The sequence below is a fragment of the Stegostoma tigrinum genome, chromosome 9 (genome assembly GCF_030684315.1).
Source record: "Stegostoma tigrinum isolate sSteTig4 chromosome 9, sSteTig4.hap1, whole genome shotgun sequence".
Lineage (NCBI taxonomy): Eukaryota > Metazoa > Chordata > Chondrichthyes > Orectolobiformes > Stegostomatidae > Stegostoma > Stegostoma tigrinum.
The window spans coordinates 78,934,532-78,962,005 of NC_081362.1; the positions used below are offsets into that span (position 1 = coordinate 78,934,532).

The window sequence follows — 27,474 nt, forward strand, 5'->3', positions numbered from 1 at the left end:
AACAACCAGAAAATGGCAAAATAGCAAATACCTGTTAAAATCAGAAAACAACTGTCTGTTGCAGAAATCTAGAATGCTGATAGGAAGAAAATACTTATTGTAACAGCACAGCCATCCATGAAGGATATGCACAAGATAAAGGTCCTTCAGATTATACTGCGGTGCACCTGTGTGAGTTAGCACAGGAAAGTTCCTCTGTGAAAAGAGTTCAGAGGTTAAGGGTTCTCCAGATAAAGCAATGGACCAACTGCAGAGTTTATCAGGAATGACATCCTTCGTAAAGGACATCCAAAAGATAAAAGATCCTCCAGCAGAGGAAAGGTTCAGAGAAGAATCAAGATCAGAATCGAGGTCAACAATCCCCAATTCGATGAATTACCAATCTTCCAAGCTAGAAACCAATGCATTCTGGTAGATATGTGCAGCCTCCAGATTGCCTGTAGTTGTGAAGTTTGTGACTTGGGGTGTGATGGAGTAATGATAAGTGTACAAATGGTTATTTTCATTAAGGTATAAATGTTGACTATGGAGGGAGATGTATAAGACAACGAAAAGTCCTGAAAGAGTTAATTTGGAAGTTGCAGTCAGCTCCACTCAATCTGATGTCATTTTTTTTGGGTTGAGAATCAGGCAGAATAGCAGTATAGACAGATGAAAACCCCTGATTTCTGATCATCTTCCATGATAAAGCATATCTCATCAAGGTAATTTGTACATATTGCTGGCATGGAATAAACAGCCTCTAATAACGTAATAAGACTCCTATTAAGACTCACCAGTGTCTGACCTCCATCACTGACAATTAGAAAACCTGTAAACTTGGTGAAGAAAAAGGAATATTTGTGGATCCACCACCCAGTGCCCAATATAATAGATCATTTAATTCAAACGTTCAGTCCCTGGAATGAGATACCTGGCTTTAAACAAGAGCTGTTAAAATACAAGTTTGTCATGAAGCTGTAGCTTTCTCAACACATCCACAACTTCTTAGATTTTACTAAGAAGGCTACATGTACTGTCGTCTCTGGTTGATATCAGTAAGATCATTTCTTGAAGAAGATATCACCTTCCAGGTCTTGATCAAATATTGTTCTGTAGTGGGGAGGGGCTGAGATGAAGTATATTGGCTTTCTGTTCATTTTGAAAAACGATAACTCATAACTACATTGATAAAGAACAAGGAAGCGTTATCTTCCTTATATGCTGCCTTCCCCTTATCTGAGAAGATGAGAGATGTTTATGCCTAAAATGTTTAAAAAGCATTAATATTTTGAACAAATGTTAGCAAAACCATATTTTTTCTTTTCTATACAGCCTTACATCCTAGCCGAGGAATTGCGTCGAGAGCTGCCCTCCGAGCAGGCTGAATATTGCATTGCCAGCATGCCACCATACAGAGGGCCCAATGCTGTACCGGGAGCCCTGGATTATGTTTCATTTTCGACTGCACTCTATGGTGAAAGTGACCTGTGAAAAATGGACTCAGATGCAGAGTTTGCTCTTTCTTACCAAAGTCTGGATATTTTAGGAAGTAAAAGCATAGAACAATAAATAATAGCCTTGAATGCAATGTTAGATGTGGATCTTTAAAAAAGATGCAGAGCTGTGTGTGGCACCAGGGAAAAATGATGGAAGTACCATCTCCTTGTATGAATTATGTTTTAGTACAAAATCTTTTTTAAAAAAAATCAGGATTTGGTACTGGAAACATACATGTCACTGCAAAATCTGATTAACTCATTTTGTTTTAAAGTCTGCTTGTTAACTATTGCTTGTTGAACATTGACTTTTACACAAGTTACTGACAGGATCTTTTGTGAGCAGTTTGTAGATCCTATTACAGAATTTGTAAGGAACAGCTCAAGCATTCCTGAGATACCAAAGAAAATGTCACAGGAATAATTAGAATCAGATTATATAATTGTGGGCCAGTTCAGAATACAAAAAAAACACAGAGCTCTCTGCATCTTCAGCCACCTTTAATCGTTTTCTCTATCTGGTTTGTATTTGAAACTGCCAAGGGTATTCACTTGCACAATACCATGTAAAGCCAATGCCCACTACTCACCACCGTGTGTGCGAAGTAATTACATTTAAACTGTCAGAGCTTAAGTCTTTACTCCTTTTTGTCATGTTTAGTGATCATTAATCACCTTCAACTTATTATTAATTTTTTAAAATTCTGGATCCTTCTAATGTGAAATGATAGTGTCATTAGGGTGGTCTTTGAAGTGTAACAGTACAAAAGGGAAGATTAAAGGAATTCAACAAACAGACTTGATACATTTTCCTTTATGAAGCTATTGTAAAATATAACAATTGACATTTTTACCACTGCTGATGTTTGAAATATTATTAAAATATGCACTTGCTAAATTGACTTCTCTTATTTCATATCCATAGTATATACAGAAGCTGATGGTTTGCTGCAATCCAAAAATTAAAGATATAATAAAGTGACAAAAAATAGTTTTAAGACCAAGATTTATTAATGGCAATATTAACCATTGAATTTGTATGAATTCTGACCTGATTTGTGAATGACATACCTTGTCAGCTGAACTGAAAAGCCAGGAATTTTCACTGAACTGCTCCTGCCACTTTGTAGAAAACCCATTGACACAAGTGAATTGGGTTTTTGCCAAGCTTCCCATTATGTTATGCAGCACAGGAGCAGAAAGCGAGGAAAACCATAGATTTCAGGCTTTTATGTCAGTTATGCCCTTTCACAACAGTGCTCGGAGAGAGTAGAAAGAAGCACAAGGAAGGAAGGAGACAGTGGTATTCTGGTAACTTTACTGGATTAGTAAATCAGAAGCTCAAGCTAATGTTCTGGAGACATGTTCAAATCCCATCATGACAGCTGTAGGAATTAAAATTCTGCTAATAAACTTGGAATTGAAAGCTAATTTCAGCGCAGGGTGTCTTCTGTTTTACAATGTCCAACTTATGAACACGATCTCTTAAAGTGGTGTACTTTTATAGACATGATGTAGGCATGTTCCCTGTACTCACAAACAGTTTCTTTATTTGGTCATGCATTGTGTTCCGACTGGCGGTCAAATGGACTCCAGGATGGAAGCTATTTGCAATATGGGGATTACCTGTTTTGGTGGCTGGCCATAATTTGTCAGTCTTCCTCAGATTCAGGGGAGGTGCCAGAAGACTAAGGAATTGCAAAAGCTCTTGGTTTAAAAAAAACGGTTGTAAAGGTAAGCATCTGTCTGTAATTTGACCTTCGGCTTAATGACCCTGACAAAAATCCCACTACTGCTACAAATGTGATCCTGTTTATGACACTGGCAATTTCCTATGTGCTCCAGCCACAACACATTCCATCCTGTCACTATTACTGCATTTCAGTTTAAAAAAAATGAATTACTTATTTTCATAATTTTTATTTAATGCACCAAATCTAGTTGTATTGAAATTTTAATATAAAAATACCATGGTTTTACTTGGTCCAGTTGTATCTCCTGTAACTTGTAAGTTTTTTTGTAAGTTAAATAGGAAATATAAACATACAGATTAGGATCAGAAGTAGGCCATTTGGTCCCTCAAGCCTGCTCTGCCATTCAATTTGATCAAGGATGACCTGTTTGTGTTGTGAGTTCCACATTCACATCCATTCCTGATAATCTTAGTTTATTTTGTTAGGCAATAGGAATAATCTACCTCTGCCTTAAAAATATTCGGAGGCAGACAGTTTCAAGGTCTCTCAACCTTCTAGGAAGCAAAATATTCACTTCTATGCTGTCCTGAAAGGATGACCCTTAATTTTAAAACATGTCCCCTTCTTTCTGCACTCATCCACAAAAGGAAAGATCATTTTCCTATCTGCTTTGAAGTTTGTAATATCCCAAATATTTTTGACAATCAAGTCACTGCTCACTCTTGTAAGTGCCAGTGAGGTCCAGACCTTCCTTCATGAGATAACCCACCTGCTCCAGAGGGGTGTGAAACATGAGGTTGTTGACTTGCTCGTTGAGCTGGCTTGTTCTTGTTGAGATGTTTCATTACCATGTTAGGTGATGTCATCAGTGGAACCTCTGATGAAGTGGTGTACTCCTACTCCACTTGGAGTTTATACTGTTTGGTCCACTAGGGTGAGTAGTGTCATGCCTGGTTTTGATCTGAATGGGTTTGTACATGGGTCCAATTCTATATGTGAGACATCTCCGCACAGAATGACTTGAACTCACTGCCTGAAAAGCTGGTCGAGGCAGGAACTCTCAAGACATTTAAGTAGTACTTAAGGTGGGCAGTTGAAACATCATGGCGTACAAGTTTGTAGGTCAAGTACTGGAAAAAGGGAGCGGAGTAGACAGATGCTTGATGGTCAGTATATACACAAGGCAAAGAATCTTTTTTTTTCTGTGCTGTGACTGTTCATCAGAAGGGTCTGGGCCCGAAACGTCAGCTTTTGTGCTCCTAACATGCTGGTTGGCCTGTTGTGATCGTCCAGTTCCACACTTTGTTATCCAGACGTACTGGGCACGGGCTTCAAGAATTGGAGCCTGCGCACTTGCGTCTGTCCGCGCGGTGTGTGTGGGGGGGGGGGGGGGGGCGGCGCGAGGCGTAAGTATGAGCGCATGTGCATTCGTGCATGGGGGTTTATGGGGCGGGCTGAAGAGGGGCCGATGCGTAATAGGGGGTGCGCAGTAGGTAGACGGTTTTTTTTGTCTGAGTGGAGTTTGTGAAAGTGGAGGGAAAATTCCCGCGTTGCTGCTGATCGCGAGAGCTCGGGCTCTGAGCATTTGCCAGACCTGGCTGAAAGTCTCCAGAGTCGCGGGGATCATGGCACCGGCTTACGGGACGGGGTCGACAGGAGCCGGTAAGCGGGAACACGGTAGCGTCAGATCCAGGAGCTGCAGGTGCTGTCAGGGAGGGCACCCCGTTGCAATCTCATGCCCCAAGTGGGGCAGTTACCCAGGCGACAGGCACTCACTGTACACTGCTGCCCAAGTTTTCAGCAGTCGGCTCAGTGACAGCGCCATGAGGCTGAAAGCCCCCAAGCCCAGAGAACATAGATAATCACGGACTGTCATTTCTCATGCTGTGCGGAGCGGTTGCTGCGCTGCCGGATCTGCCTGTCTTTAAGATGAAACGTTAAACACAGAACCTGTTTTCCATCCCAACTGGTCCCGAAGACCAGGATAGTTAGGAGGAGTTTTGATGAATATTTGTTCACCAGGCAAAATTACTTGGGAAAAGTAACACAAATCTTATTATGCGATTTATTGCTGTCAGCAAAATGTTTAACTTTACAGTGAATCCACGTGGTTTAAGATCTTTGAAAATATCATGTAAAGAAACAAGTAATTCTGTTGCGGTAATGATTGCACAGTTCGCTGTAGAAGTACAATACACAGGTATAAAAGTACGTATTTATCTTAATGTGTAATGTTTTCGTTTGTGTCTGCCTGAGATAGCATGTAGGGTCTCAATTTAATGTTTCATTCAAAATACACCTCTGACAATGTGACAGTCCCCGAGTATTGCAATGGAGTGTCAGCCCAGATATTTGCCTTCAAAACTCAAGCGTAGGACTTGAACCCACCAGCTTCTCCCCGTGTCTGCGTGGGTTTCCTCGGGGTGCTCCGGTTTCCTCCCACAGGCCAAAGATGTGCAGGTTCGGTTGATTGGTTGTGCTAAATTGCTCGTGGTGTTCAGGGATGTATAGATGAGGTGGGTTACAGGGGGATGAGTCTGGGTGGGATTCTCTGATGGTCGGTGTGGGCTTGTTGCCCCAAAGGGCCTGTTTTCACACTGCAGGGATTCTATGATGATTCTGTGCATCTAGCAGCAATTAATAGCATGCCTCTGCTAATTATAGTCTGTATTCATGACTTAGATGACAGGGCTGTGTGTAACATATCCAAGTTTACAAGACAAAGATAGATGGGAAACTAAATGATGAAGAAGCCACAGAGGTAATATGGATGGGTTGGGTGAATGGGCAATAAGATGTCAGATGAAACACAAAGGTAAATTGATGTTTCCCACTTAGATTGGAAAAATAAGTTAGAATAGGATATCATTGGAGTTGCACAAGATTACGAAATGGTGGTTTTGAAAGGATTGTGAATTTTTTTTTACACATGAACTGCATAAAGTCAACATGCCAATACAGTAGGTGGTATAAAGCAGTCGGTTGTGAAAGCTGGAGTGGAGCTGAAGACATTTGTTTTGGTTTACTCAAAGAAGGGTCAGATGGCCCACTCAAGTTCCTGTTCATATAAAAGATCCTGTTGTAATATTGGACAATGGACAAGTGGCTTTGCCAATATTGTTCCCACAATGAACTGAAAACCATAATTATCAAAACTTGTCTCTGGCTGTCTATTGGTGATAATGGGAACTGCAGATGCTGGAGAATACAAGATAATAAAATGAGGCTGGATGAACACAGCAGGCCCAGCAGCATCTCAGGAGCACAAAAGCTGACGTTTCGGGCTTAGACCCTTCATCAGAGAGGGGGATGGGGTGAGGGTTCTGGAATAAATAGGGAGAGAGGGGGAGGTGGACCGAAGATGGAGAGAAAAGAAGATAGGTGGAGAGGAGAGTATAGTTAGGGAGGGGATAGGTCAGTCCAGGGAAGACGGACAGGTCAAGGAGGTGGGATGAGGTTAGTAGGTGGGAGATGGAGGTGCGGCTTGGGGTGGGAGGAAGGGATGGGTGAGAGGAAGAACAGGTTAGAGAGGCAGAGACAGGTTGGACTGGTTTTGGGATGCAGTGGGTGGGGAGGGGAAGAGCTGGGCTGGTTGTGTGGTGCAGTGGGGGGAGGGGACAAACTGGGCTGGTTTTGGGATGTGGTGGGGGAAGGGGAGATTTTGAAGCTGGTGAAGTCCACATTGATATCATTGGGCTGCAGGGTTCCCAAACGGAATATGAGTTGCTGTTCCTGCAACCTTTGGGTGGCATCATTGTGGCAGTGCAGGAGGCCCATGATGGACATGTCATCTAAAGAATGGGAGGGGGAGTGGAAATGGTTTGCGACTGGGAGGTGCAGTTGTTTATTGTGAACCGAGCGGAGGTGTTCTGCAAAGCGGTCCCCAAGCCTCTGCTTGGTTTCCCCAATGTAGAGGAAGCCACAGCTGTTACAATGGATACAGTATACCACATTGGCAGATGTGCAGGTGAACCTCTGCTTAATATGGAAAGTCATCAGTTTGTCCCCTCCCCGCACTGCACCACACAACCAGCCCAGCTCTTCCCCTCCACCCACTGCATCCCAAAACCAGCCCAGCCTGTCTCTGCCTCCTTAACCTGTTCTTCCTCTCACCCATCCCTTCCTCCCATCCCAAGCCGCACCTCCATCTCCTACCTACTAACCTCATCCCACCTCCTTGACCTGTCCGCCTTCCCTGGACTGATCTATCCCCTCCCTACTTCCCCACCTATCATCTTTTCTCTTCATATTCGGTCCGCCTCCCCCCTCTCCCTATTTATTCCAGAACCCTCGCCCCATCCCCGTCTCTGATGAAGGGTCTAGACCCGAAACGTCAGCTTTTGTGCTCCTGAGATGCTGCTGGGCCTGCTGTGTTCATCCAGCCTCACATTTTATTATCTGGCTGTCTATTTACTGTTTATGACTTTCCTATGCACCTATCACTTTTCTTGAATAACAATGGTAACTGCATCTCAAATAAATCCTTTGTGTTTATAACATTTGGGATCCCTGAAGGACAGGGTAGTTTGCTTAATTTTTTTTTCTTGAATGAATAGTTGTATATTATTAACTTTTGGCAACCTTTTCCAGTTATACAGTGACAGGATTCGCCTCCACTTCTCAAAAATATCTGTAACATCCTCATCAAAACCTCAAGTGTCTTTTGGCTGACATTGATTTTTGGATAATTCATAGTTGATTGAGTTGTGGGGAGACCCCACCCTAGCTCTCAAACTCCTTCCTCCCACACCAAAGACTTCCATTCCTTTTCTGTCTTGAGTCTAAGACTAAAGTCGGCTATTTGCTGCATTTATGCCCTGATGAGTCAGCCATAACATAATTGGTAATGCTGCTGTCTGTGAGTTAGAAGCTGGTGGGTTCAAGTCCTATGCTTGAGTTTTGAAGGCAAATATCTAGGCTGACACTCCATTGCAATACTTGGGGATTGCCACATTGTCAGAGGTGTATTTTGAACGAAACATTAAATTGAGACCCTACATGCTATCTCAGGCAGACACAAAAAAAAATTCCCACAGCACTACCTGATGATGAGCAGCTAAGTTATTACAGGTATCCTGGCCAATAATTTTCTCTCAGTAAAATCACAGAAAAATACCCAATCATTATTGTATTGCTGTGCACTGTGAATAAGTACAGGAGTGTAATTTTCAAAGCATTGACCCGGAACAGGACAGTTATCAAGGCAGTCGGTGATGGAACATTTCTTGAGAGGGAATTTCGAGGCCAGATCGACTAACATAAAGAATTGTAAATCCTTTGTAAGTTTTAATGTGACTTGATGTGGCAGTAACACCTGGGGAAATTTGCTGGGACATCTGTTGATATCTATCTTGATTTCAATTGTTATTTGAGTGCTGAGGGGTGTTCGATCACAATTAAATCCACTGTTAGAAATAAGTTGTACATTAATTGTATGGTGTATTCCTTTTTAAACTTCGATAGTACAGTATTGTTGTTTATTCAAATCTTGTGACTTTATTCACTGAATAAGTCTCCTAGATCTCAACTTTAGGAACAAGTAATTTTTGTTTGTGAAGTTGACTAAATTGATCATAATTAGTTGATTTTGTCTGGGATTGTAATATAAAGTTAGTGTTTAGCCTGGGGTCATAACACTTCAGAAACACTAATTTTGGCTGCAAATGCTTTGCATGATTCAAAAGTCAAGATTGGTGCTTTGTAAGTTCACATAGCATGTGTTACCATTGCAACCTTTCACAGCCCCGTGTAAACTTCTTGAATCAAGAATGTAGAATACATTCTCTCTTGCTCATGATTTTAAACCTTAAATTCTAATTTTAGGACCGAGGAGTTCTCTTCAAGATGAACTTAAAGCAATTTTACAAAAACGCATCATGGTGCTGGATGGAGCAATGGGCACTATGATTCAACAACATAAACTTGGTGAACGTGATTATCGTGGTGAGGAGTTCAAAGAACATCCTAAACCTTTAAAGGGGAACAATGACCTTCTCAGCATAACACAACCTGACCTTATCTGCAAAATTCACAAGGTATGGAATACTGACTGACTTAAGGCTACACAATCTCAAAGACGTAATAAGTAATTCAGCAAAGTGAGCAGAAAAAAATAATTAAACTGTGGCATTTTGCTTCGCAAAATTGAAATGAAAATGTTAGCTTCTCAGAAGTTGGCACTGAAAATCATGACACCGAAACTCACTGGAGGGGGAGGCTCCATAAATATCCCCACCTTCAATGATTGATTAGAGCGAAAGATAAAGCTGGAAAGTTCTGAGCAATCTTCAGTCAAAAGGACTGAGTGGATGATCCATCTCGGCCTCCTCTGGAGTCCCCAGCATCACGGATACCAGTGTTTAGCCAATTCGATTCAGTCCTTGAGATAGCAAGAAATAGCTAGAGGCAATGAATATTGCAAAGTCTGTGGGCCCTGAGAACCATCCAGCAATAGCTTTGAAGACTTGTGCTCCAGAAGTTGCCGCTCCCCTAGTCAAGCTGTTCTGGTACAGTTCCAAAACTGGATCTACCTAACAATTGAAAATTTGCCCAGGTATGTCCTGTACATGACAAGCAGGACAAATCCAATCCAGCCATTTACTGCCCCATCAGTCTACTCTCAATCATCAGTAAAGTGATGGAAGCTGTCATCAACAGTGTTATTAAGCAGCACCTGTTCAGCAATATCCTCTGACTGTCACCCAGTTTGAGGTTCATCAGGGACACCCAGCTTCTGACCTCATTACAACCTTGGACAAAAGTGCTGAATTCCAGAGGCAAAGTGAGAATGACAGCCCTTGACGTCAAGGCTGCATTCAATTGAGTGTAACATCCAGGAGGTCTTAGCAAAACATTAATAAATGGGTTTGTGGGAAAAACTTCGCTAATTGGAGTCATACCTGGCACATATGAAGATGGTTGAGGTTGTTGGAGGTCAGTCATCTCTGCTGCAGAACATCTCTGCAGGAGTGTCTCAGGGTTGTTTCCCTGACCTCACCAACATCAGCTCCTTCCACAGTGACCTTTCCTCTGTCATTAGGTCAGAAGTGGGGATGTTCGCCGACGTGCAACGTTCAGCACCATTTGCCACTCCTCAGATACTGAAGCAGTCCGTGATGAAATGCAACAAAATCTAGACAATATGCGGGCTTGGACTGATAAGCAGCGAGTAATTCACAGAAATGCCAAGCAATGACTGTCTCCTGTAATAAAAATAAAATCAAACGTCAACCTCCTGACGATCAGTGGTGTTACCAGCACTGAATATCCCATTAGCAACACCCTGGGAATTACCATTGACTAGAAACTCAGCTGGACTGTCCACATAAACGCAATGGCTCAAGACCAAGTCAGGGGCTAGCAATACTGTGGCGAGTAACTCACCTCATTCCCAAAAGCTTGTCCACCATCTACAAGACACAAGTCCAAAATTTGTTGGAATACTGTCCAATTGCCTGGATGGATGCACCTCCAACAACACTCAAGCTTGACACCACCCAGAAGAAAGTATCCTGCTTGATTGGCACCACATCTATGAACATCCATTCCCTCCTCTACTGCTCAGTATCAGCAGTGTATACTATCTGTAGGATACACTGCATTAATTTATCAAAGATCCTCAGACAGCACCTTCCAGCCCCATGATCACTTCTCTCTGGGATAAGGGCAGCAGCACCCACCATTTGCATGTTCCCTTCTAATCCACACACCATTCTGCCTCGGAAATATATCATTGTTCATTCACATTTGTTGGGTCCAAAACCTGCACTTCCCCCTCTAGGACCATTGTATGTCAACCGACAGCACAGGGACTGCAGCCATTCAAGAAGAGAGCTCACCACCTTATGGGCAATAAATGTTGACCAGCCAGCATCACCCATGTCCCACAAATGAATTTTAAAAAAGTGAGGTTAACACAAAGAATGTGCATAGCTTAGACAAGATTTTCAATGATGTAGATTGTATTCCCTTTTTTATCAGGAAAGTAAGTGCAATTTTCTTTAAAATTTTAGGACTACTTGCTGGCAGGAGCAGATATCGTGGAGACAAACACTTTCAGCAGCACAAGAGTTGCGCAGGCGGATTATGAGTTGGAACATTTGGTAAGAAATCTTTCTGCTACCCCATGTCGAATCCCACTGAAAGAAATTATGTAAGGAGAATGCATCTTAATAATATGTGCCATTTTGTCGGCAAACCGATTTGCACTGGGTGAAAGAATAATGCTTAAAATTGATATGTTGCCAGGTAGTTGAACCTCAGAACTCTGGGGAAGGTAACGAGAGGAGTGTACAGATCAAAAGCTAATCACACCTTGCACAAATATGCCCCCCCCGCTCCCTGGCAAGCATTTCAAGACACATCATTCTCGTGTGGAAAAGTACTTTTGGTGTACAGTTGCAGTTTTAAAATAATGGTGTTTTAGTTACTGTGACAAAACAGCAATAGAAGTTATATTATGTGTGACTTTATGGTAATAAAGTACATTGTTTTCTGTAATAATCTGTGTTTGGATGACCTAGATTCTTAAATAGTTTACAGAGAAATGTGGATGCTTTGTGTAACATTATTGTTAAGGCTTATTTGAGAGTTTGGGGTTACACTTTTCCGTCAACATTTTCTTTACATATTCTTCTCAATTGTTGCCTAACCTTCTCCTACACCTCTGTCAGAGGTTTTCAAAGGCAGCAGCCCAAAAATAGGCCAGGAATTCTTTTCATTTTGTTGGAGGAAATTTAGTGAATGTTTTACCAATATGTTTAATCATTCCTCTCTTTTTGGATACTTAAATGATGTTAGTATGGTTTATTGGGGGAACGGACTTGGAGAAGAGTGCTGTTTTCCTATTCTATGTATTTGTTGTTTTCTCTGATGGGGAGGTATCAGACAAACGCCGGGCATTTGTACATAACAGAAGGTTGATGGAGTCTGTGTCTGAGTCTGTTGGCCCTTTGGGTTACAGTTTTGAAACAATTCTAATAGAACTAAGATTTTAATTTTCTTTACAACTATTTGACCATTTTTGCCTGAATAATACTGCCAGTGTTCCACCTAGATTGTGCAGTTGTTCAGTCCCTCAGCAAAATGTCCATTAGTCATACTTAATGTTTGGTATTCAGTTGCATCTTAGATAATGAAGAATTTTGAAGTTCATATCAATCCTATCTTTATTAAATACTTAGTTTTTTTTATTTCATGGAATTTAGACTTTGTTGGCAAGACCAGCATTTAGTGCCCAACCATAATTGCTCTTGAACTGAGCAGTTGGCTTAGTTATCATAGAAGGCAGTTAAGAGTTCACCAAAGTGCTGTGAATCTAATATCATATTTTATGCTAGATTAGGGAAACGTGATATATCCCTTTCCCTAAAGGGCGTTAATGAACTGGATGGGTTTTATGACCATCTGTGATAGATTTTTAGTTATCATTATTGATTAGTCACTTTCACTTCCACGTTTTTAATTGTTTTTATTTAAATTTCACTACCCATGGTGAGATTTGAACCCATGTTCCAAGATGTTTACCTTGGTATGTTAATCTAGAGTATTAGACTAATATTAATCCAGAAACATTACTACTTCACCATCATCTCCCCTGAATACTTTACACAACATATGCATTTTGCAATAAGAATCATCGGTTCAGTTTGTTGCCACATTAGTTTTAAATCAGTTAAACTCAATGAAGGTGGGAATGATCATAATCTGTGTGAATAAATACAGTGCTAGGTGTGGCAGTCAACATTTTCGATTGTAGCCTTGCTACTTCCAATTGCACTACTTTCTAACAAGTGACCCTGAATTATCAGGCAGCTTTAGTGATATTCTTGATGCGTTCAGGCTGATAAAACATTTATTGTTTGACTTCTAACTTCATATTTACATTTTCTTTTTGCTTTGATTTCAATTGCAGTGTTGGTTTTTAAGGTGAAGTTGATATCTGTTTGCCATTTTTGCTTAGTTGGCCATATTCCAGATGCAAAGTTAGTTTGTACAGCCAAACCCTGGAATGATTTGACCACATCATCTAAGCAGATATCAGTGTGTTCCTAATGTAGTTAGTTTCCTGATTCAAAATTCCTAATTTTGAAAGGCATGTTTAATCTATGTTTTTCTGTTTGCTGAAGTGTACAGAACATATACCATGATACTGCCAGGGAAGGCCCTGCCTAACATATAGTTCTTAACCAGGATTTCCAAAAATGCACTCTTTGGTCATTCACTTAATTGGGAAACCTTGCAGTGCAGATTGTATGTGCACAGTTGTGAGCATACATAACAATCTGCACTTAAAGTGACTGACCACTTTGGTATCTGATGGGGAAATACAGAAATATAAGTTTATTATGTGCTGAAAGTAATGGGATACTCGTGATTGCTTCCAAAGTTGTATTCATTTTTTTTTCCATCCAGGCTTACCGACTGAATAAAGTCTCAGCAGAACTGGCCAGAAAAGCAGCTGATGACGTGGGACTGCAAACAGGTGATGACCATGTTTATTGCTGTCACAGCAAAATATATGAATACATTGAATGGTAAAGGTAAAGTCACTTTAATCTTACCATAGAGCCGTTTTTTCATCAGACAGAGAGACTGATGGTGATGGTTTAACTTGAGGGTCACCATGCCTCAGGTGAGGGCACATGTTGAGAAGGCAAGTCCTCCATGGTAACCTGCACCAGTGTGGAAACTGAACACGTGCTGTTGGTGTCACTCTACATACAAATCAGCAGCTAAACCAACCCACAAACCTAACTTTTTATAGTTAGTTCTATCACACCCTATTCTGTCTCCAGATCCCGACTGAAGTACCTGTTATCTCAGGACAGCTTGTACTTGAGCTGTTGGACTGTCTCTGGCCCAATTATTGGTCTGCGCACACAATCAGCACTGCTCAGACAACCAAGCACTTTGCTGACAATGCCAAAACCACAACCATGTGTAACTGACCCCACCTCCACACATATGAATTGGAAATAGATCCATTTGACTTGCAAGCATGATCATTGCTGGAAGCTGTTGCAGTTTGTTTGCTGCACACGCAGGTGCAATTTTAACCTGGCTTGATGCTGCACATTGACATGTCTAACCACTTGACTGTTTAGTGCTCCTCACCCTGACAAGCTTCCTGCCTTTTCCTCTGCTAAAAAGTCACAAAAACCATTGTGACTGGCAGTGTCCAAATAAATGCAAAGTTAGTGAGTGCTAAGAAAGCAAGTTCATAAGATATATCCTGCACGGATGCACATGATGATGCAGAGAAGCTAGTGATTTGAAGATGCCAACTAAGGATTAAGGAGGATGACAGCCATGGAGCATGCAGTGATGTCATGAAAAGCAGTTGGATGATGGTAGTGACAAGCATTCAATGAGCTGCGATAGAGTTAGGCTTAGGGTTAGCCCTAAGCCTACCCCTAAGCCTTTCGCAGGCACTAGATACCTGCTCTGTCATCACTTTGAGAATTTGCCTAGTCTAGTTTTGGGGATAGGTAAGGAGACTTGGAAGTTATGTAAAAATAAAGTGTGTTGGGGTCTTAGTGAGATGCAAGTAAACAGCAGAATTCTGAAATCACCATTCAAACCTTAAGGGGAAAATTGCAAAAGCTAATCTTGACATCGAGATCTTATCTTTTTCATTTAACATATTTTCCAAATCCTTACTACTGCTCATGTCACATAAGGGGAGGCGAAAATTTTTCTTTTCGTTGCAGTGTAATTCTTCCAGTGTATTCAGTCAAGCCCAGACAAGGTGCAGCGCCTTTTGGGCAGACTTACTGAAAAATAAGTACAATTTGGAAGTTTTATTTCCAGGGCAGACGTGTAACTTGCATTGAATGTTTGATCTTGTTTCTACAAATTAAGGATAGCTCTCCTATAGGCCTCTTATAGATCACCTCTCACATGCACTATCCTTGCTAATGAGATGACAAATACTATTGTGCATAAGACTCCTCCAGCAATGAATTACTTCCTACAAAACCTCGGCTAAAACCTGTTTACTGTCATGGCTTATTATCAGTATTTGTCCTTCACATCTATCTTGGTTATCTCATTTCAACGTGTGCAGATAGCAATATGCTAGAAGATAGGAGGCACACATCCCACAGTATTAGCAGAAACTAAAAAGCACAGTGGACTAAATTGTACACAGTCATACTTGAGCTATTCTTGAATGAACAACTTAACCATTTCATTATTTCTATCTATAGTACAAATCTACATGTCTTTAAAAGCAAATACAAAACAAAACACTTTAATCATATGAGATTAAGCCAAATTCTAAGTCTATGTACATGTATACATGATTTAAGTATGTTTCAAGCCCAAGTTATAAATGCAACTCAGAGACCCAGCAAAACAAAAGTTGCTTTTTTCAGATTTGTAACAGGCCATGTACTTAAATTGTTTCAATGGAAAGTTTGGTGTATTTGTTAGCTGGTCATCCATAAATAAATGTAAATTATATATTTTATACAAACTGCATATTCTATAAGGCAGAGCTGGTTTTTTTTCCAAGATTAAAATCAATTATTGGTAACAGCAAGAAATTCTGAAAGTGGAAGAGACTGTTATGGTCTAGCTTTACACCTGAGGTGGTGAATCTGAGATCAATAGATTGTCATTGGCAAAAATATCCCCTAATATCTTTAGCTAATCTGGTAATTATTTTTGGAAAACTATCATCCATTGATGAGTGTACAGCCTACTCCAGTTGCTCTGTAAGTTTCACTTGGAGGAAAATACAAGTACCTACATAAATATTACCACAGTGCTTTGGAAGGGTTTGCCATAGTTGCAAAGTTTCTGCAGTGTTTTACTCACTTATGTTATTTGTCACAGGTACCCGAAGATTTGTGGCAGGTGCAATAGGACCAACGAACAAAACGTTATCAATATCACCATCTGTGGAGAGGCCTGATTACAGAAATATAAGTATGAAATAATAACTGTGCCAGTGAAAAATTTTGGATGGTTTCAAGCTGTTAACTTGGTATTAAGCTGTTAAGTTTGTATTAAAAAATCTATTTTGAAACTGCAAATGCTGTTGCAGAATTGGCAGTTCCCAGTTGCTTTCTACGCAGGGATCTTTATCTGGCTTTTATGACTGCCACAACATAAAAGCAGCAATAAGTGGAAATTTACAAACCATCTTCCTTAATTTATGAGATAATAAGTCACCAATGTTTGCTAAAGATAGGTGCTTCATAGACTGGTGTTGCTGAAATGTTTAGGAACTCTCGATTTGGTTGCTGTTGTACATTACATATTGTGTGAATGCTACCTGAAAACATAGTTAAGTTAGAATGGTAATTTATAGCTTTAATTTCCCCTCACAGAAGTGAGGAGGAAGGGAAACATAATTGCTACCTATCTTAATTTACCTGTTGATGGAGTTTTGAATCTAACAGGTGTACAGGGTATTTCAAAGAAGAGTAATATTCGCCTCGTAAATTTAACTCTGTTCCTCTCTCTGCAGTCTTGTATGTTTCTCCAGCACTTTGTATTTTTATTTAATATTCTGAAGAGGCTCAATTGGGTAGGTGCTGTGCAGTTGTTTTCTCTGGCTCAGGAATCTGGAACAGGATAAGGGTTAATAATCTAGCTCTGAGAGGATAAGAAATTTGTTTACTCGGCGTTTTATGAATCTTTGGAACTATCTGCACAGGAGTTGTAGATACTCCATTTGAGTTCTTAAATTTGAAATAGACAGATTTTGGTATCTCAGGGAATTGAGGGTTTTGCAGAAGGGTGTGAAAGTGCAGTTTAGGCAGATTAGCATGACTGTATTGAATGGCAGAGTAAGCATGTGAGGGCATTTGGTCTACTACTATTTCTTGTTCTTTGCGTAACAGATTGTAAAATATAGATCGTACCACATTGCCATGAAATAAAAAATAAATAAAATAATGAGCTCCAGCAAAAGGCTTTATAGCATGTAGTTGGAATCACATCTCAGAGTTAGTTGAAAAGATGATAGAATTTATTGTTTAACCTGAAGCAGACTGTCAGATACATTATTGAAAAGTGGAAGATGCCAGCCAATACTTTGTAAAAGCTATATCAATTATAGTTACAGACTGATTTGTCTAACAAAAATCTATTCTTTCAATTTTGAAAACTTCAATTGTTTCAGTGTGCAGTGTCTTTTGGGAGGGAATTCCAAATTTTCACTGGGGAAAAATGGTTCCAATCGTTTGCTTCTAAATGTCCTACCTGTAATTGTCCAGTGGAGTTTTACTATCAATAAATCTGTTTGCAGCATTCAAGGAGTTAGTTGAAGCCTATGAAGAACAGGCCAGAGGCCTGCTTGATGGTGGTATTGATATCCTCCTGGTGGAGACCATATTTGATACAGCAAACGCAAAGGTAACAGATATACCAAACCTCACCCAATTTGTAAATTATCAAAAAGGAAATCATACAGCCATTTACTAAAATTAGCTTTTGTTTTAAGTCCTGCTATTTTGAATATACATGCTCAGTTCAGAAGTCATATTGGAACAAGTGCAGTTTTCTTTTTTACTTTTGTAAACTGCCTTATATAATGCATATTGCGACACTACCATGTCTGTGCACTTCCCTGCCAATAAAGAACACTAATCACTGTTGTTATGTAGGGAAGCAAGGCAGCCAGTGTGCACACAGCATTGCTGTTCATGTGACAGTGAGTTAAATTTTCATTTAATCTGTTTTTGGTGGTGTGGTTGATGGATACGTATTAGCCACAGCACCCAACAGAATTTCCGTGTTTTTTGAGCAGTCATTGGATCAGAACTTTTCTACTGCTGAGAAAAGACACCTCTTGTTGAAGCTTTTTGGTTTGCACTCAACAGGACAATTAGCAAGAATATCAATTTAAGGAGAAGACAGTCATTTATACTATCTGAGAGGAGAGTGTTGATTGATTGATAAACAGACTGTGATTTTGGATATGTGTGAGTGATAATGGGAACTGCAGATGCTGGAGAATCCAAGATAATAAAATGTGAGGCTGGATGAACACAGCAGGCCCAGCAGCATCTCAGGAGCACAAAAGCTGACGTCCTCCGCTCGGTTCGCAATAAACAACTGCACCTCCCAGTCACAAACCATTTCCACTCCCCATCCCATTCTTTAGATGACATGTCCATCATGGGCCTCCTGCAGTGCCACAATGATGCCACCCAAAGGTTGCAGGAACAGCAACTCATATTCCGCTTGGGAACCCTGCAGCCCAATGGTATCAATGTGGACTTCACCAGCTTCAAAATCTCCCCTTCCCCCACCGCATCCCAAAACCAGCCCAGTTTGTCCCCTGCCCCCACTGCACCACACAACCAGCCCAGCTCTTCCCCTCCACCCGCTGCATCCCAAAACCACTCCAACCTGTCTCTGCCTCCCTAACCTGTTCTTCCTCTCACCCATCCCTTCCTCCCAACCCAAGCCGCACCTCCATCTCCTACCTACTAACCTCATCCCACCTCCTTGACCTGTCCGTCTTCCCTGGACTGACCTATCCCCTCCCTACCTCCCCACCTATACTCTCCTCTCCACCTATCTTCTTTTCTCTCCATCTTCAGTCCGCCTCCCCCTCTCTCCCTATTTGTTCCAGAACCCTCACCCCATCCCCCTCTCTGATGAAGGGTCTAGGCCCGAAACGTCAGCTTTTGTGCTCCTGAGATGCTGCTGGGCCTGCTGTGTTCATCCAGCCTCACATTTTATTATTCTGTGATTTTGGATATGTTGCTTTGGAGAATGCTCCAGTTAATAATTATTGGCTGTTAGTTGCAAAGCGTTGCTCAAATTTTAAACGAGGCACATTGACTGTGCTTGAGGTTTTGCTGTGAATAACGAACCAGTGAAATGGCTGTTGCTTAATTTGTTTAGTTGAATTGAGCGGTTTTTTTTTTGTATGGTGTGATTAATCCACCAGAGGTAGACCTTAACATCTTGTCCAAAACAAATGCTCTCTAATAGTCCCTTATTGTTGAACTAAAGTGTCAGCTGAAAATCTATGCTGCAGCTTTTGGAGCAAGGCACCAAGCCATAAATGGCAGACTGGGAAATGAGTGTTGCCCCACTAAGCGAAAGGTGACACCTTTAAATTGGCACTTATACCAATCTAATTATTTGGACATTCTTATAGTGGTTCAGTTCACAGTATTGTTTTTGATGTCTGCTACATTGGTTATTTCAGGTAAGCATCACTACAGTACGTATTCAATTTCAGGGGCCCTGGCATTACTACTGGGGAAGGAGGGAGCTGTACCATTTGGATCTTTTTTGGCTGCACCACACTGGGACTAAGTCTTGGTATTTCACATAGCTAGGATTAAAGAGAGCACTTTAAACTAAAGAGTATGAGGGCTGATGGGGTTCATTGAGGCTAGCTTTAGAAAGTTAAGGAGAGTGGATAAGACAAAAATATCGGATAGTGGTATGATAAAGACAAGTAGAGTATTGCACCTGCTGAAAATACATACTTGTAAGCTCCTTAGCTGATGCACACGGCATTAGAAAATGGTGGATGAATGATAATGTATATAGAAATAAATGAGTACATGGTACGCTATGACAACCAATACAGTGATATGGTTGCAAAGTGACCAAGGGAGGGACATGAACATTCACAGGTATTTGACATTTCAGATGCTCAGGAAAAAAGGAGGTGGTGGTGTGGTAGCTCTGTGAATAAAAGATGAGATCTGTGCAGTGGTGAGAAATTATCTTGGTTCAAAGGATCAGTTAATCTGGGGAGAGATAATAAATAGCAAAGGCAAGAATCATAGGTAGGATGGTTTATCAGTTCCTTACCAGTAACCACACTGTGGGACAGGGCATAAATCCAGAAATAATGGGGACTTGTATGAGAGCTACAGTTGGCAATTTTGATTCTTGACATTGAATAAAATTGTCAAAAATATCCTTGGGGTGAGTTCACAGAATTTATTGGGACCAGTTTCTTAGAGCAATACATTCTGGAACTAAGTATAGAACTTGTTAGATTAGGCATGGTAATGTTTCACAAGAAGGTTTCACAAGTTGAGGGGTTTCATAAAATTGTAAATTTTACATTCAATTTGAGGACAAGAAATGTGAGCCTAAAAGTGGCAAATATAAGGTATCTAATAGAGTTGACTATTGTGGACAGGGAAAATAGTTAAAAGATAAAACTGTAAAAATGCAGTAGTAGACTTTTAAGAAGATAATTCATAATTCTCAACAATGATATGTTTACAAGGAAAACAGTAGCGAAAGAGGGTGTTGGTCCTTTAATGGATGAAATTGAAGAATTAAATTGTTAGTATGCAGGTTAAGCAATTAAATAGGTAGGTCTGTTGGGCCCAGTGGTGTGGAGCATAAAACAGTTGTGCAGATCATTAGTGATATCACACCATTGTGCAGTTTGGTCACCTTACCTAAGGTAGGATATTCATGTATTGAAAATGGTTCAGAGGAGATTTACTAAGCTGACTCTTGATAAAGAACATTGTATTATGAGGAAAAATTGAACAAGTTAGCTTAACACGGTAACTGTAGAAGAAGATGACATTACATAGAACATTACAGCACAGTACAGGCCCTTCGGCCCTCGATGTTGTGCCGACCTGTCATACCGATCTCAAGCCCATCTAACGTACACCATTCCATGAACGTCCATATGCTTATTCTTTACTGAATTCAAATTCCACTATCTGCTAGGGTGGGATTTGAACCCATAATCCTCAGAATATTCGCCAAATTTATGGATTACTAGTCTCATGATTATATCACGAGGCCATTTCCTCCCTTGTATGGTGCACTATCCTAAATTTGGCTAATAAACACAGTGGCTACACATATATTGTTCCTGCCAATAATGAAGAGTCAGGCTACTGGAGCTACTGAATGGAACAGGTCCCATCAAAGCAGCTGCAGTCATTCTCATTTTCCAGTGCAAAATGTTTGGAGTAACCCAGAGGGACTGCAGAGATGTTGTGCTGATTTGGGAATTGCTACATCCATACAGAAGGAGACTGGAACGGGTGATGCAATTCACACTAAGGAGTCAACAGGGTGTGGGAGCAACAGCAGCCATGGCTCTGGACTTGCAGCATGACAGGGAGAAGGAGCAGAGGCTGAGGAGAGTTTTAGAATAGAATAGCCTGAGTAATATAGACTAGAATATTTAATATATGAAATTCTGAGGGTGGAAGGGGGTTGACAGTGTACCTGAAAGAATGTCTTCCCTCACGGGGAGTCTAAAATTGGAGACACAGTTTCAGCAAAGCCATTTAAAACAGTTGATGAAATTCCTTACCTCAATGTATTGTTAGTCTTTGGAATTCTTTTGCAAAAGTAGCAGTGGAAGCTAGGTATGTTTTCCAGACTTAATTATACAGATTTTAGATGAACAACAAAGTCAATGTCTGGAGAGAGCTGACAAGAAAATAAGGTTAATGCCACAACCAGATCAGCCATGCTGTATCTAATAGTGGAACAAACCAAGGGACCCAAATGGCCTACTCCAGCTCCTGTTTCTAAATTCTCACGACAATGAACAAATTCCAGTACCTTGTCTTAATTAATTTTCCTTAATTAATTTACATTCCTAAGCCGGGGCACCAGCAAATGTCTGTGATGCTGTTGCTGATCTAAGCAGATATCCAGAATTGTTTCTAACTTCTATAACTCAACAACTCAATGGACATTTGCTGGAGCAATTTTGTTTTTATCCTGCTTTTAATTCCTGAGTGACGCAACTAGGATCTGTTTGAAGTTATGAAGTCTATAAAAATGTTATAATCCACAGAAGTATAATATAAATAGTTTGTTTTGCTAATGACATATATTTTGTTCACAGGCTGCCTTATTTGCTATTCAACAATTGTTTGCAGAAGAATATGAATCGAGACCTCTCTTTGTAAGTGTAAACCACTGTTTATTTTTCTTGACAATTACATTTCCCACCCTGGCAGTAACCTCGTTTTTGAGTTACACAGTTCTGTTTTGTAACAGATTTCTGGAACAATTGTAGATAAGAGTGGACGCACACTTTCTGGTCAGACAGGAGAAGCATTTGTCATCAGTGTATCCCATGCAGAGCCGCTGAGGTAAGATAACTAGTTGTCAGCAAAGCTGGAATCAAAAGAGTATATATTTTAGAAAGGAAATAATTTGTTCAATAGAAATTAGTGATGTAACGAAAGGGGAGTAGGCATTTTGCATCTTAAGTAAACTTGAGTTCTACAGTAAAGACCAAAAATCATGACCATTTATGGAAGAATCTGGAGCAAAATCAGCTAATATTTCAGGTTGACAAGCTTTGATTAGAATACAAAAATAAGGCAAACTGCAAGAGTGTTCAATTTAGTTTGTTGTATATAACATATTCCAAGAGTAATGCTCGGCACTTTATATATGTGCAGCTCTTCAAATACTTCAAGTATAACATGATCCTAAGCACCTGTCATGCTATCTGGAAAATTTAGCAACTGTCTAACCTGGGCTGGGTGATAGAATTTGGCCAATGCCTTTTTAATGATGCATAAGAACATTCATATTTCAAGTGGACAGTGTTTTAAAGAACAGAAAGGGAATCTTAATACTTGACTGTGTTGCCATCCTTGATCAGTGTACCCAATGCTGAATTAATAGTATGAGTTGGCTTGTTTTTGCATTATTTTAACAGTTTAAGCTCATTTGCATATGCAAGTGTCATGATGAGTTTGAAAATTTGTGGACGACTGACAGGATATTTTACATGTTTGACTGAAAAGTTATGGCTGTAATTCGATAAGAGACTGTTGATAGCCAGCTGTTGGATGTTGCTATCTTCTAAAGACTAGTGTTACATGTTTTTGCAAATCTGTGAAACAGCAAGAGCTTTCTGTCTTTGTAAATAAATCGAATGGGTACGCTTAGACATCTTTGCATGTGTAAGCAATTTCCAGAATCAGTCTAGATGAAATATTGGCCTGGATTTTATGCTAGCTATCGTTCTATTGTAGACCAGAGGTCTTTGCAAGGATCCTGCGGAATTCCTGTTATAGCAGACTGTGAAGGAATTGCCCAGGCAGCTTGACAGTCCTCCTACTCCTGGAACCCTCTAAACGTTTTCAGTTAAATCAGAGGTTTCAGAGGATTTTGATGAAACTAAATAAAATAGTCGCTCATGAAAAGTTAGACTATAATTCACAAAGTATAATTGCTGAGTAACTATTTAACAGCTCTCATACACCCAGCAACACCCCAGATCTGACATCCCCGAAACCCAATCCCCAAGAAGTACTGTCCCCTTTGTCCACCAGCTGTCCTGTAAAACTCTGGCTTAGCAATTTTCACCCTTCTTGTCCCTTTTTACTTGCCAGATTTCCAGAGCTGTGGGAAACCATCTATTATGAGACAAACATAAATTATTATCAATGTGGAAGCTCAGAGACTAGTTAAAAGCCTTCAATGAATGGCATGTCTGCAGTGAGCAGATTGGTCACCTATCCCATGCTAAATTCATTAATCCGGAAGTGGGCAAGTTTGTACTAAGTGATTGGGTTCGGGTTTAAAATTTCAAATTCAAATTGAATGCTTGACCCAAAACCATTTGTTAAACCCATCTTGGTGAACATTCATTCAAAGTATCAGAGTGCAAAGGGGTATTGAATTCAGCTAAAAAGACAAAGACAGTGGATTAAGTTGCAGCAACTAGCCTGGAAATGAGAGGTTGAGGTGGATACCCATATAGAATGCACCAAAGAATACCTGGACCCAACGATGTTCACACTCCTCTGAGATGAGAATTAAACTCAAACAAGAATGCCACTTGACGCAGCATTCACATTTGTTGAATGTAAAATAATGAGTACGATACTTTGTATTGTATTAATTATCCCAGATATCAATTTTGCTCAGTGAATGACAGCTGGTTTGTAATGCAGGGTGAGGCCAACAGCACAGGTTCAGTTCCCTCACTGGCTAGGATTACGTTCTTTGTCAATCCGTCCTGTCAGCTGATGCATGGTGACCCTCTGGTTAAACCACCAACCTGTCTGTAATGAGAAAGCAGCCCGATGGTCCTCTGGAACAACGATGACCTTAACTTTACTAGAGGGTCATACCATGAAGTGCATAAATCCTGCCCTGGTTTGCCTTACTAACATGCAACACTTCACATTTACCTAAATTAAACTCCATCTGCCACCCATTAGCACATCTGATCAAAGTCCTGTTATATTCTGAGGTAAATTTCTTTACTCTTGTTCAGTAGCAATGACACCAACCTAATCTGAAAATCATTGTCATTCTGAATGGCAGGAATAAGAATAATTTTTATTTGAAATGTTGATAACTACAATTTTCAGAGAAATGCCTGACTTTTTCAGTACTTTTAAAAGCACAAAACTGGCTCCGTTGCAGAGAAACCTGCATTTGTATTTTATCATTGGATTTTAGCTCCTATGCAAATAACGTCAGTTACTGCTTTGCAAATATGGAATTAAAACCATATAACCTTGTATAAATGAATAGCAGCTGTGAATTCTGACTCTGTTACTGAACTGCACATGAGTAAGGCTAATGACAACGCAAGTTAGGATCTTTTCTTACTGCTAAAGACCTGAAGTATTTATGAATATTGATATTAATTCCATTCTAGCCGTTAAAGTCTTGACTGAATTTAACACATTCAGAGAAGAATTGCACAAATTACATTACTGTTATGTGTACGTATTCAAGACTGTTAGCAGGCTCAGGGTTTTTGTCAGGATGTGCCTAGTCTGCAAAATTGAAATATGTTTATAATTATCTTTGGGCTTTTTGGCAAAGTTCAGCAAAGGGAGAAAATGAATTTTGCATGTAATTGTGTATGCCTGGTGCAGAGAATGAGGACATTATTCTCTTTAACAATTCTACTGAAACAATATGCAATTTCTTATAGTAATTTGAGATATTTTGTTTTAGCATTGGATTAAATTGTGCTTTGGGAGCTGTGGAAATGAGGCCATTCATAGAAGCAATTGGAAAATGCACAACTGCTTATGTTTTATGCTACCCTAATGCAGGTCAGTGCCACATAATTTTTTCTTTATAATATATATGCGATGGAACTGTAGATCAAAGAAGGTGGATAGCTTTTAAACACTTCAGTATATAAATTACTTTAAGGTAAGCATACCCTTCATGTAGTCTCAAACATTGAGTCATACTGCACCAAATCAGACTATTTGGTCCAACACGTCCGTGCTGACCAGATATCCCAATCTAACCCAGTCCCATTTGCCAGCATTTGGCCTATATCCCTCTTCCTGTTTACATACGCATCCAGGTGTCTTTTAAATGTTGTTGTATCAGCCTCCACCACTTCCTCTGGCAGCTTATTCCATATGTGCACCACTCTGTGTGAAAAGGGTACTCCTCAGGTCTTTTCTAAATCTTTCTCCTTTCACATTAAATCTAATGTTGGATTCCTCCGCCCCGGGAAAAAACTTTGGCTATTCACCCTATCCCACGCGTCTTATGATTTTATGAACCTTAATAAGGTCACTCCTTGATCTTTCATGCTCCAGGAAAAAAAGCCCCAGCCTATTCACCCTCTGCCTATAACTCAAATCTTCCAGTCCTGGCAACATCCCTGTAAATCTTTTCTGCACCTGCTCAAGTTTAACAACACCTTTCCTGTAGAAGAACGACCAGAATTGCATGCAGTATTCCAAAGGTGGCCTCAAAGGTAGCTCAAACCCTCTGATCCTGGCAACGTCCTGTAAATCTTTTCAGAACCTTTTCAAGTTTGACTACATCCTTCCTATAACAGGGACACCAGAGTTGAACACAGTATTCCAAAAGTGGCCTACTCAATGCCCTGTACAGTTGCAACATGATATCCCAACTCCTATTCTCGATATTCTGACCAATGAAGGTGAGTGTGCTAAATGTTGCCTTCACCACCCTGTCTACCTGTGACTCCACTTTCAAGGAACCGTGCACCTGCATGCTTAAGTCTCTTTGTTCAGCAACACTCCCCAGGACCGTACCAGTAATTGTATAAGTCCTGCCCTGGTTTGCCTTACCAAAATGCAGCACCTAATATTTACAATATACATTAAAATATGCATTAATGACATAGATGAAGGCATTGAAAATAATATTAGCAAATTTGCTGATGACACAAAGCTGGATGGCAGTGTGAAATGTGCGGAAGATGTTAAGAGAATACAGAGTGACTTGGACAGGCTAGGTGAGTGGACAGATGCATGGCAGATGCAGTTTAATGTGGATAAATGTGTGGTTATCCACTTTGTTGGCAAGAACAGGAAGGCAGATTACTATCTAAACGGAGTCAAGTTAGGTAAAGGGGAAGTACAACGAGATCTGGGTGTTCTTGTACATCAGTCAATGAAAGCAAGCATGCAGGTACAGCAGGCAGTGAAGAAAGCTAATGGCATGCTGGCCTTCATAACAAGAGGAATTAAGTATAGGAGCAAAGAGGTCCTTCTGCAGCTGTACAGGGCCCTGGTGAGACCACACCTGGAGTATTGTGTGCCGTTTTGGTCTCCAAATTTGAGGAAGGACATTCTTGCTATTGAGGGAGTGCAGCGTAGGTTCATGAGGTCAATTCCCGGAATGGCGGGACTATCATATGTTGAAAGATTGGAGCAACTGGGCTTGTATACACTTGAGTTTGGAAGGATGAGAGGGGATCTGATTGAGACGTATAATATTATTAAGGGATTGGACACTCTGGAGGCAGGAAGCATGTTTCAGCTGATGGGTGAGTCCAGAACCAGAGGACACAGTTTAAAAATAAGGGGTAGGCCATTTAGAACAGAGTTGAGGAAAAACCTCTTCACCCAGAGAGTGGTGGATATGTGGAATGCTCTGCCCCAGAAGGCATTGGAGGCCAAGTCTCTGGATACTTTCAAGAAAGAGCTCTTAAAGATAGTGGAATGAAGGGTTATGGGGATAAGGCGGGAACAGGATACTGATTGTGGATGATCAGCCATAATCACAATGAATGGTGGTGCTGACTCGAAGGGCCGAATGGCCTACTCCTGCACCTATTGTCTATTGCCTAATATTTATCTAAGTTAAATTTCATCTGCCACCCATCAGCTCATTGGCACATCTGATCAAGATCTAGTTTCCCTTTTTGGGAAGCACTGTCCACTACACCATCTATTTTGGTGTCATCTGAAAACTGACTAACCTTACATTTTACATTCACATCCAAATCACTTATATATCCTTGTGGCACACTGTTCATAGCCACCACTCTGAAAAGCAACCCTCTACCACCACCCGCTGTCTCCTACCTTCAAGTCAATTTGGTATCCAAATGGCTAGCTCCTCCC

The 27,474-nt window shown here is 40.5% G+C and overlaps 2 protein-coding genes across 5 annotated transcripts in view; both read left to right on the plus strand.

Moving 5' to 3' along the window:
- LOC125454787 (alpha-actinin-2) overlaps window positions 1-2,892 on the plus strand; it is a 99,261-nt gene extending 96,369 nt beyond the window's left edge. For 2 of the 3 annotated variants that reach the window (XM_048535990.2, XM_048535989.2), the window contains exon 21: window positions 1,315-2,891. In XM_048535990.2, the coding sequence (XP_048391947.1) occupies window positions 1,315-1,473 (159 nt within the window). In that variant the 3' untranslated portion in view covers window positions 1,474-2,891. Of the gene's footprint in view, window positions 1-1,314 lie in introns of all 3 variants that reach the window. The other variant, XM_048535994.2, reaches the window with a different exon arrangement.
- A 1,790-nt stretch (window positions 2,893-4,682) lies between these two features.
- mtr (5-methyltetrahydrofolate-homocysteine methyltransferase) overlaps window positions 4,683-27,474 on the plus strand; it is a 95,164-nt gene continuing 72,372 nt past the window's right edge. For both annotated transcript variants that reach the window (XM_059648656.1, XM_059648657.1), the window contains exons 1-9: window positions 4,683-4,834; window positions 8,996-9,207; window positions 11,185-11,274; window positions 13,586-13,655; window positions 16,013-16,105; window positions 17,433-17,539; window positions 21,996-22,055; window positions 22,151-22,245; window positions 25,088-25,188. In XM_059648656.1, the coding sequence (XP_059504639.1) occupies window positions 4,798-4,834; window positions 8,996-9,207; window positions 11,185-11,274; window positions 13,586-13,655; window positions 16,013-16,105; window positions 17,433-17,539; window positions 21,996-22,055; window positions 22,151-22,245; window positions 25,088-25,188 (865 nt within the window). In that variant the 5' untranslated portion in view covers window positions 4,683-4,797. The remainder of the gene's footprint in view (window positions 4,835-8,995; window positions 9,208-11,184; window positions 11,275-13,585; window positions 13,656-16,012; window positions 16,106-17,432; window positions 17,540-21,995; window positions 22,056-22,150; window positions 22,246-25,087; window positions 25,189-27,474) is intronic.